Source organism: Coptis chinensis, chromosome 8, assembly GCF_015680905.1.
Source record: "Coptis chinensis isolate HL-2020 chromosome 8, ASM1568090v1, whole genome shotgun sequence".
Taxonomy (NCBI): Eukaryota; Viridiplantae; Streptophyta; class Magnoliopsida; order Ranunculales; family Ranunculaceae; genus Coptis; species Coptis chinensis.
The window spans coordinates 14,005,135-14,016,976 of record NC_141463.1 but is presented as its reverse complement, the minus strand read 5'-3'; the positions used below and the strand labels follow the sequence as shown (position 1 = coordinate 14,016,976).

Below are 11,842 nucleotides of genomic sequence, written 5' to 3'. Positions count from 1 at the left end.
GGTTTTAATACTGCTGTATTGTTTTTATCCGTGTAAATATTTTACCAGGCCGCCATTTGTTATTTTTTAATATGATTTATTCACTTTTTCACCCTTCCAAAATAACTATCTGTAAATAAGATAGCTACCAGAATAAGATAACTATATGTAGATAAAATAACTACCAGAACAAGAACAGTGGATTTTGGATTTGAATAGAATTTAGATTTATAAAGAATAAAACTAGTGTGCCTAGGAGAGAAAGAGAGTGATGTATTGAATATAGGCCACTCATAATAGCAAAAGGTAATGGTGTATTGCTCCATAAAGTACTGTCAAATGGCCTAGAAGTCTCGCATGAGTAAATAACTTAAATATATGTTTTAAAATGTTGAGTTTCAAAATAACTTAAATACATTTAAAATTTATGATTTTTTTAAGAGATTATGAGAGAGGAAATTTGTTGTTTCACATATGGTAGAAGTAGTTGCAAATAATTAAGTAGGGTATTTTTGTCCATTGCTTCCAAAAGTGGTTAAACATGTGTCAAATTTTGGTTTTGGTCAAATTTGGGTGTAAAAACTAAAAATATTATCCTTCTCTTAGGAGTCGAAAAATTCTTAACAGACTCTCTTAAATTAATTTTCTGATTTTAACATCCACATCAAAATAAATTAATAAAGCAAAGATAAAATCTAGAACCTCCCGCAGCAAGCAAGACCTTACCATGCATTAATTAATGAGAACAAATTCACTCCTAAGCGCTTAGGAACGAAAAGTCTCCTAATCACTCATTCACTACACACAGTGGCGGAGCCAGGAATTTGAGTAAGGGTGAGCCACCCAGACAACCAAACATACAACAAAATAATAATAACTAATTTCTTTTAACTAATAATTCAAACTTAACCCAACCAGAAAACAAGTATATTTCGAACATCAAATATCTTATAAAATGATACAATAGGAACATTGGATCAAGAGTCTCTAAAATGCAGTGGCAGAGCTAGGGGGGTCCAGGGTACGCCCTGGCTCACCCTCAACTTTTCGAAAAAAAAAATATAGTATCAGTCTAACCAGAAACCCAAACAAAAGAACACTCCACTTCTCCTCCCTAACTCCCTTCTCAATTATTCTACTAAAATGTTTATACTCTTCTTGATTTTTTGTGGAGTAACTAGGTAAGGCTCACATTATTTAATTTCTTGTCTTCTTTTTTATTTTTTTATACTGATTCCTAGACCATATTATTTAATGACAATTTTTATTTAATTTCTTGTCGTGAATTCACTAAATACTTAGGTTTGCAACTGTAAGGGCAATTTGTCGGTTGTCTATTCTAGGTCCATTTCTGGTTGTATTTAGGAGTTTTTGAGGGGAGTCAATGTGTTCTAGTGTTAATTATGGCTATCATTATTGCGACTGCCGACTGAGACCTGAGGTGTGTTTAATTAAATGGTGGAGTTTATTTTTTTAGTCAATAGAGGTTGTGTTAGGGACTTAGAGATGAGTTTTTATGGAAGATGCAAGATCCTATCATATTGGTGTTCCTTATGAAGATTGAAGATGTTCCAACCCATGCTAGGGTATTGGAAAATAATGACTGTAAATAGGTCCTTATGTGGATATGATGACTTTTGGTCAAAGGTTGTGAAAATGGACTCGTTATTTGTTAGTGAAACTGGTAAACTCCGTATGTGATATGATCTTGGTTAATGGGACGTTTAGTAGTTGTTTCTGTAGGTGTTCAAAGGAATTTGCACTGTGATCTTGTTCTACTAGTGTTTTCATTATGTATATATATTTGTTTAGTGGTGGGTTTTAAAATGTTAAAATGCTCATATTGATATCTTTTACTTTTGCAATAATGCTCTGCTTGCCAGTCCCCGTCTCAAGTTTCTACAGAGGGTTGCATACTTTAGCGTTGGCATTTACCCGTTCACTTCAATATTCCTTGTTGTCTAATTGTCTACTGTTTTCTATCGGCTCTTGCCCTCTTCTCTGGACATTACATTTTAGAGACTCTTGATCCAATATTCCTATTGTATCATTTTATATGATATTTGATGTTCGAAATATACTTGTTTTCTAGTTGGGTTAAGTTTGAATTATTAGTTAAAAGAAATTAGTTATTATTATTTTTTTGTATGTTTGGTTGTCTGGGTGGCTCACCCTTACTCAAATTCCTGGCTCCGCCACTGCTAAAATGTAATGTCCAGAGAAGAGGGCAATAGCCGGTAGAAAATAGTAGACAACAAGGAATATTGAAGTGAACGGGTAAATGCCAACGCTAAGGTATGCAACCCTCTGCAGAAACTTGAGGCGGGGACTGGCAAGCAGAGCATTGTTGCAAAAGTAAAAGATCTCAATATGAGCATTTTAACATTTTAAAACCCACCACTAAACAAATATATATATATAATAAAAAACACGAGTAGAACAAGATCACAGTGCAAATTCCTTCTTGAACACCTATAGAAACAGCTACTAAACGTCCCATTAACCAAGATCACATACGGAATTTACCAGTTTCACTAACGAATAACGAGTCCATTTCCACAACCTTTGACCAAAAGTCATCATATCCACATAAGGACCTATTTACAGTCATTATTTTTCAACACCCTAACATGGGTTGGAACATCTTCAATCTTCATAAGGAACACCAATATGATGGGATTTTGCATCTTCCATAAAAACTCATCTCTAAGTCCCTAACACAACCTCTATTGACTAAAAAAATAAACTCCACCATTTAATTAAACACACCTCAGGTCTCAATCGGCAGTTGCAATAATGACAACCATAATTAACATTAGAACACATTGACTCCCCTAAAAAACTCCTAAATACAACTAGAAATGGACCTAGAATAGACAACTGACAAATTGCCCTTACAGTTGCAAACCTAAGTATTTAGTGAATTCACGACAAGAAATTAAATAAGAATTGCCATTAAATAATATGGTCTAGAAATCATTACAAAAAGATAAAAAAGAAGACAAGAAATTAAATAATGTGAGCCTTACCTAGTTACTCCACAAAAAATCAATAAGAGTATAAACATTTTAGTAGAATAATTGAGAAGGGAGTTAGGGAGGAGAAGTGGAGTGTTCTTTTGTTTGGGTTTCTGGTTAGACTGATACTATATTTTTTTTTCGAAAAGTTGAGGGTGAGCCAGGGCGTACCCTGGACCCCCTAGCTTCGCCACTGACTACACATCCACTATTTTTTAAATATTGATTAACTCTAGTGTCTAATTAAATTAAATCTAACTAAATATTTATTTTATTCTCTCTCAAAATCATTCCATTTTTTCTTCACAAATCTCTTATTTCTTTGTGTTTCTATAAAAATAAAATAAAATATTAATTTTCAATTCAAAATTCAAAAATATACAAATAAATTTTTAATTTTATGTTGCAAATTTTTCAAGAGGTTCTCATTCATTCAATTACAATGCGAATTTCTCAATTTTATTTTTTATTGGCTATTGTCATCGGTATTTTGGATTGTAATAAAGTTGTGATTTGTAATTGCATTTACGTTTTTTTTATAATAATTATGATAAAATCTAAATGATTTTTTTTCATAAATGTTAGAGTACTTTTTTATTTTATTATACAAGATTTTTTTTGGGTTTTACCAAAATTTTCATTGTAGATTTTTTTTTTTGGAAAAACAAAGAAAAAAAATATTTGTATAGAAAAAAAATATATATAATGATTTTAAGAGAGAATAAAATAAATATTTAGTTAGATTTTAATTAATTAGAGTTAATTATTATTTAAAAGATGGTGGATGGGTGCTTAGGAGACTTTTCTCTCCTAAGCGCCAATGAGTGAATTTTTTCTCTGCATTAAGAGAGATGGAGTAACTGAAAATGATAAAAATCCGGCTTAAATCACTCATAAAACTAGCTGTTTTTTAAAATCACCCAAAAAGACCGTGATAGTAAAAGGTTAAGTTTACCTTTACGTTAAGAATAATAATAATAATAATAATAATAATAATAAACAAACAAACAAACAAACAAACGGTGCGCCTTATGTAAAAAATAAAATAAAATAAACAGCACTGCTTGACCAAAATGACTTGTTCAATATGCACAATCATTTAGTTTGAAAACCTAAAATAGGTATGCAAATTCATTGTGCACAACAATCAGTGTACATACCTATTTTAGGTATTCATATATTTGTATGAATACCTAAAATAGGTATGCACAAATATTATTGTACATACCTCTCCATACCTATTGAGGTATATTATCATATTATGCACAATCTTTGTGCATACATATTGTCGTATGCAAATACAATATTTCAGCGTGCATATATACATGCACATATGTCTTGTTATATTAATTTATTCTTTCTTATTATTTTTGCATGTCAAGATTGGGTGACGCACAATGATTGTGCATATACCCATCGGAGTATTATTGTAAGAAAAATAGCCCGGTCAATATTATTTGTCATTGCAGGTTATTTTAGAGTCAAATATGTTTTTTTCAGTTATTTTCGCTTAGAATCTGTCATAATGGGTGATTTCGAAACCGGAACATTCTCAAGGGTGATTTTACCCTGAAAATGAGGATTTGGGCCAATTTCAAAACTAGCATATACTGATAAGTCATAAAACCATCAATCAATCTGGATCAACCTTTATAATATTTACTTTTATTTCTACCGTTTCCAATAACAAAAACAACAACAAACTCAAAGTTCTAATTGGATCAACCTTAATTTCCTCACATATTATCATTTCATTATATATGCTATGTTCGAAGTTTCACAATCTACGAATGGAATTGCTACCACGAACCCATTTTGTCGAGCAACATGTGCTAAACTTAGCCTAGCTAATTAAGCGTAGTTAGTTTATAGGGTTAGTTAGGAATGACCCCTCATTTAAAAAAATAAAATAAAAATGGGATACCCTCAGTTGCAACTTGAAATATCCAACGGCTACAGTTTTTGTTTTATTTTTTTATTTTTATTTTTCTTGTGAAAAAATATTACCATTGGATCTTAATTTGCAACGGGGGGGGGGGTATCCCTATTATTTTCGAAAACAGGAGTCACCCCAAATGCAACTAGTAACGCCCATTCCTAACTAACTCTAGTTTGTAAAACAAGACACTGATGCTACAACTCTACAACAATAGTAGAAAATGGCGTTTCATTCTTCATAGTTATTGAGTTGCTGTCGTGCATCTTTTGTGTCCAGTTATCCAGTACTCCGATCCAATCCCCATCTAAGGATCTCTCCATGGATCTGGTCCATCTCTCAAACTTCAAAGTCTCCAGCCAGACTACCATTTATGACATATCCAGAATCAAGATTCAAGACAAACCATATTCAATAAAAGTAAAAAAAGTCTTAAATCAAAAGTTGAGTGTAGGGACTAGTCAAAATTATCACTAATTGATTGTAAAATACATTTTAAATTTTGTTTTGGAATTTTATTTCCTACAATTGATGTCTTGACAGTGGAGATAAGCCAATCTTACAATATTCTTCTACAAAAAAAATTATGAAAATCCAGTGAAAACCTTACAGCCATATCAAAACCACACACTTTGGTGGTGAAACTCCTATCAAGTCCTCAACTCATCCCCATTTTCACCTCAAAATTAACGAGGTCTAATTATGTGAACAATTAAGTTATAGACTGTTAATTATATGAGGACAGTGTTGTATTGTCCCCAAAGTGATCGATCATTTTATATACTATTGCAGTACGTATTGTGCCAAGGTCATAGGAAACACAACCATACTATTCCAGTACGTTTTGTAAAACAAGCCTAGGTCATTATAACCAGTTTCTCACACGGAGTACACGACACAGTAGACAATACGCCAATGATCATATTGCATGTTGTGTCAAACTTTCAGATCATTCTTCCTCTAAAATTTTAGTTCTACTGATTTGAAAGTTCGACACTATCTTCGATTTAGTCACATTAGATTCCTTTCATATGACCAAATTTCTTAGTACAGATTCCTACGAAGCTAGTATGATCATCAGCATACTCTCAAATCTCAATTGCAGAAAACGTTTCTCCAAGTTACATACTTGCAGTTCTAAAGGAAACAAATTTTCTCTAAAAGTTATTTATCTTTCTGTCACATGGTAACCAAAGACATTTGTTTGTTAGCAATGGTTTGTCTAAAGGCATGTGAAGGTCTGCGAGTGTGGGTACTTTCTTTGAGTTTCTTCTATCTCCTGTGGGGTGGTAACCATGTGCTATTCTCAACTGCAATTGATACGTTAGTGGTGGCCCTTTTCTAATATTTCTCATATAATCCAATGCAAGAATCATTAAAATGCTTTAACCGTAATGCAAATGCAACTACCTCTGCAAATATGCTATAGATCATGCTTCCAATAGTTTTTATTGGAATTTAGAATGATGTATGGTTTTAATATAGTTGTACCATGAGCGAATACACTTTGGTGATCTAGTGGTAGTATTGTTATTCAATAGAATGTTTAGGGTAGTTTTATAGATGGGATCCCTTTATAGATATCCTATATATATTGTTGTTTAGGACAGTTTGTTGTTGTATAATATCGAAAATAAATAAATAAATAAATATATATATATATATATATATATATATATAGTTGTAACTTGTTACTAAACACTTTACCAGTAACCAGTACATTATTTTTTACCGGAGCTATCTTTTATTTACACTGTCAAAATTTAAAGTGGTAATAAGAGTATTCCCAATGCAAATCACTATAAATAGAAATTGAGAGTTTTCACTTTTGAATACCAAATTTTTTTTGCCGAGTGTAAGGGAGACAAAGTCACTGACTTGTAACTAAGTCACAACGAGAGTACCACTTGCTATTGAGATTTTCACTAAGTTGTGAGCTTCAGACGTAATGTTTTATTCCGTCTTGTGTGTTTTTTTTTTTTTAAAATTTTGTTCGTTGTTGTTGTTGTTGTTGTTGTTTTTTGTTTTGTTTTTTTGTTTTTTTGTTTTTTTTTTTTTTTTTTCTGACTGATCTGACGGAATTTTTTATTCCGTTTCGCATTTTTTTCGATTTTTTTTTTCCGAACGGAATGAAACATTACGTCTCGCGTGTTTTTTCAACTTTTTTTTTCGGTTTTTTTTAAACTTAAGATGGGATGTTTGGCAACTTTTTCTTATTTTTTACCACAAAGATAACAAAGAGGATAAATAGTCCTACATGGAGGTGAAAAAAAGTTGTTTGCATTGGAAATGCTCTAAGATTACATTAAAGTACATGATCACTACATTAAAAAAGTGGAACTGTATTGAAATTTGAAACATGAGCAAAATGAGCCCTTTTTCTCCTCGCAAATATGTCCATTTCTCTTTATTTTGGAAGAAGAAAATTGTTTATCTTAATGGTGTGGTTTTTTTTTTTTTTTGCATTCAATCCTTGCTTAAATTAAATAATTTGAAATTAAAAATCCTTGATTAGCTTTCCTAAAATGTGGTCTATCAAGGGTCAAGACTGAAATGTCCTATGATTCTTCCTCTGTTTGATAACACTTTAAAATTTTGAGATTGGGTATTAAATACAAGATTTTAAGACTATTTCGTTGACAAGATTTTGGGGATTGAGAGGTGTTTCAGTGTTTGGCGACCACCAGATTAAGGAGCTCAAAGCCTGAAATCAGGCAACTCTTTTAGTAGGAAGGACTTAAAAGTCAATAGTTTTAGGTGCCTTTATGTGAAAATTACCATAAAAACATACGGTTCATCCGCCGTGATAGATTTAACTTTTTATATTTGTTTTTGGTGGCAAACATGTTTTTAAATGAGATCAGTAACAACTCAATGATGTTGGCGCCTGGCGGGGTTCGATTTGATTCCGTGATCGATTTCGGATAAATTTTGTTCTTGGAACATTTTCATTTTGGGTATAGACGTATAGTTTTGGAAATTTTCATCCTATCTCCTTTTGGAAGATTAATGGCTTTATGATATTTGACTATTTGAGTAAGATCATAAATCCTAATAAGATTCTACCAGAAAAAAAAGCATTTACTACATTCTTTCCTTATTTTAGACTCAGCATTTAGAGGTGGACTTTGGGGCCTCTCTACTCTACATAAAGGCAGTGCACAGGCCTATATATACTACTACTGAATTCTGACTGATTTGAATGTGAGCAAGAGCAACCCATTTCATATACAGCTTTCCTGCCTTTTTTTTTTTTTGAAGTGGGTTTGAACTTGTAACTTATTGGAACTTGAAACTTCTTCATCAATGGCAGTTTTGCTACTGGTTTCTGTGGTGGTTTTGGGTCTGTGCATCTCAACTGCTTTGTTGAGATGGAATGAAATGAGGTATAGAAAGAAAGGTTTGCCTCCAGGAACAATGGGTTGGCCTGTTTTTGGAGAGACAACAGAGTTTCTTAAACAAGGACCTAGCTACATGAAGAATCAGAGAGCAAGGTGAGTCTTTGGTACTTTTTTCTTCTTTTTAACTTCTTCTCTTGGTTATATAATCTGTGTAAGAGATTTCATCTGTTTATAAGAGTGTTTTGGGTTCTGGTCATGGTGTTTTTATGTCATGTTTACTTGTTTAGTGTGTTAGAAGCTCTACTTTTCAAGTTGATTGTCATGAAAAAGGTGTTTCTTTTAACTGTTGCATATGTATCCTTTCTCTTTGTACCTTGATGCAGAGTACTTTAGATACAAAGGTGCATGTTAAGCAACTTGGTAGTTTTCTCTGATTCAAGATGTTGATTGTTTTCAGTATGAGATCATTGGTGGTTTGTCCCTTTTGCTTTTAAAAAAAAGATTTTATCATCGTCAGAAGTTCGAACCTGCATGTTCCTGTTGATTTAAGATGTTGTAACCTTGAAAGAAAGGTACCTTTTGTAATTTGAATAAATTTCATGCGCATCACAATCACAATTCACAGAGTTCTAAAGACACTTGCGAAAAATGTTTTGTTTTTTCATCTCCCTTGATTAAGCACGAAACCCATACTTGCTGTTGCTTTCTCATAGATTCCACCAGCATCTGAATTTTATTAAAGACATCTCCATTACGCGAAGTTATACATGCTATATAGCTTAAAATCTAAGAACACATTTATAGTCTTTTATCTAATATATGTATGTTGTGTTCATTGGTATTCTTTTTCTTTCATTACAGGTTTGGAAAATTCTTCAAATCCCACTTACTGGGATCCCCTGTAGTTGTTTCCATGGATCCAGAGTTCAACAAATACATACTCTTAAATGAAGGAAAAGGTCTTGTCCCTGGATACCCTCAGTCCATGGTGGATATCTTAGGGGAATCCAACATTGGAGGAGTTCATGGCTCAGCACACAAGTCCTTGAGAGGAACCTTACTTGCCATTGTCAGCCCCACCATGATCAGAGAACAACTTCTTCCAAGGCTTGATGAATTTATGAGATCCCAGCTTAGCAACTGGGATGGAAGGACTGTTGATATCCAAGAAAAGACCAAAGAGGTTAGTTTAAATCCTAGAGAACAAAAGATTCCATCTCAAGAATAGAAGCATGTAAAGGCACTCCATTGTGGAAATCTAAACTAGGTTTTCCCTGTTTTAATTGACATTACTTATCTGATTTCAGATGGCACTTTTATCGGCACACAAACAGATAGGTATTGAAGCTTACTCTGAAGCCTTGAAGCCTGAGTTCGATAAACTGGTACAAGGAGTAATCTCACTGCCTATTGACCTTCCAGGAACTAGTTACAGTGGGGGCCTCCAGGTATACACCAGTCAACCATTTTACGCTCTTTCCTCATGTTCCTTCAGTACCTGGGATTAATAATAAGACTTTTATTGTTTTTACATGGAATTTTTGGATCCATTAGTAATGATGTTGTTCGATTCAGGCAAGGAAGAATATGCTTAGCATCTTGAGAAAAACTATTGAGGAAAGAAGAGCTTCGTCAAGTGTTCAACATGACATGCTTGGTTGCCTGATGAGAATGGAAGATTCAGGACAACATTTGAGCGATGAAGTGATAATGGATATAATGATAACAATCATGTATTCGAGTTATGAGACTGTCTCAACAACTACGATGATGGCCGTGAAACACCTCCATGATAATCCCAAAGCTCTACAAAGAATCAGGGTGAGTTCGTAGTTTTTTAGATTAGTCTTTTAGATTTCAGAATGCACTCTTTCGTCGGTTTCCTTATCTTTATCTGGCTTTTGGCTATGTTAGGAAGAGCATTTCGAAATCAGAAAAAGAAAGGCACCAGGTGACCCAATTGATTGGAACGACTACAAATCAATGAAGTTTACTCGTGCTGTAAGCAATCTAAAGAAAACAACTAGCTTAGTAGTCTGGTTAGTTCAAACTAAACTAGAAGTTAACTAGTCTCTGTTCTTGATGCAGGTTATTTTGGAGACCATGAGACTAGCTACGATTGTTAATGGCGTGCTAAGGAAAACAACTCATGATATGGAACTGAATGGTAGGTTATAAATACTTAAACTTCCTGTTATTTTAATAAATGAAGATGGTAAAATCATATCTGGTTTGGAGGTTCTTGTTTATGGATTTGTATAAAAAGGGAAAAAACATGCAAGGGACTTCAGTCTCATCCTGAGTGGAGCCTAGGCCAATTACCATGAGGCATGATTGCCTGAACATGCTAGTACTACTCATCTAATTTAAAGCATTCCAACAGAGGCAGAACTCTTTTGAACATATTCATATATTATACGCACTTTCTTCCTCTTCAACCTTTTTTAATATTTAGTACTTCGAGTTTTAGCTGTAAATTACAAAGGATAAGCTCAACAAGTCGGTCCAATTTCTTGTTTATTGAATTTGATTGAGGGAACCTGCTTTAATATATGATTAAGGTCCTTCTACAAATATAATGTTTACCTAATATTACTAAAGTTTTTATATTACTGAAGTTTTTAAGTAATCGACAAGTATTTATAATCTGTTGTCTCTTTCAGGATACTTAATACCAAAAGGGTGGAGAATCTATGTCTACATGAGGGAGGCAAATTATGACCCCCTTCTATATCCAGAGCCTCTTACCTTCAATCCATGGAGATGGGAGGTTAGTGATGATATTTATAACTGGTTATGTGTATTTATTTGATCCGAAAAGTAGAAAAACAGTCTATTACTTGTTTCTTCCATTTTGTAATGCCATTGTGAACTTTTCAAATATATTACATTTTGGATGGTGATTTATATAGGTAACTAATACAATGAACTACTTTATCTACAGGATAAGAGCTTGGAGTATCACAATCATTTTATGTTATTTGGAGGAGGAATTAGGCTATGTCCAGGGAAGGAGTCGGGGATAGCAGAGATCTCTACTTTCCTTCATTACTTTTTGACAAGATACAGGTTAGCAATTATGAGGATGTTTACCTCTCTTCCCCCTTAAGTCCAACATTTATTAGCAATTAGCCTTTTGTCACCAACAGCTGCAACAAGTCACAGACTCGCAGCATTATCGTGGTTTATGAAGTTGTCTCACCTTGTTTCTCGTTTGTTTGTTAGGACACTAAAGTGCCCGTGATTGTAGATCGTGGTGTTTTTTAAGCTAGATTTGAGTTTCAGTAGCATACTTTTTCTTGTTAAACTTGTTTTCTTCTGAACCTTATTCCCATTTCTTGGTTTAATTTTGCAGATGGGAAGAAGTTGGTGGTGAAACTTTAGAGAAGTTCCCAAGAGTTCGGGCCCCAAAGGGATTACATATAAAGGTCTCTGGTTACTAATTTTTGTAGAGGAATATAGAAGGATATAGAAAGAGAATAGAGATTGATGTAAAAAATGTTTTACAGATGAACAGACAAAATCAATGAAATCGGATTTTCTCCTTTGACATACAAATATTGCATTGC

The 11,842-nt window shown here is 33.3% G+C and overlaps 1 protein-coding gene across 1 annotated transcript; it reads left to right on the top strand.

Annotated features, from left to right (window-relative positions):
• Nucleotides 1-8,046: 8,046 nt before the first annotated feature.
• LOC147480092 (cytochrome P450 85A-like) lies at nt 8,047-11,831 on the top strand. The gene is made up of 9 exons (XM_086575595.1): nt 8,047-8,426; nt 9,135-9,456; nt 9,581-9,721; nt 9,849-10,094; nt 10,188-10,274; nt 10,362-10,440; nt 10,937-11,043; nt 11,218-11,342; nt 11,629-11,831. The coding sequence occupies exons 1-9, from the start codon at nt 8,239-8,241 to the stop codon at nt 11,714-11,716; spliced, it is 1,383 nt and encodes a 460-aa protein (XP_086431721.1). The 5' UTR covers nt 8,047-8,238; the 3' UTR covers nt 11,717-11,831.
• Nucleotides 11,832-11,842: the final 11 nt, after the last annotated feature.

Excerpts from the sequence above, each read along its gene's own strand:
- LOC147480092 (XM_086575595.1), top strand. The coding sequence starts at position 8,239 with ATGGCAGTTTTGCTACTGGTTTCTGTGGTGGTTTTGGGTCTGTGCATC. Across the intron at positions 9,457-9,580 it reads TCCAAGAAAAGACCAAAGAG|ATGGCACTTTTATCGGCACA; the intron begins GTTAGTTTAAAT and ends ATCTGATTTCAG. Across the intron at positions 11,343-11,628 it reads TACTTTTTGACAAGATACAG|ATGGGAAGAAGTTGGTGGTG; the intron begins GTTAGCAATTAT and ends TTAATTTTGCAG.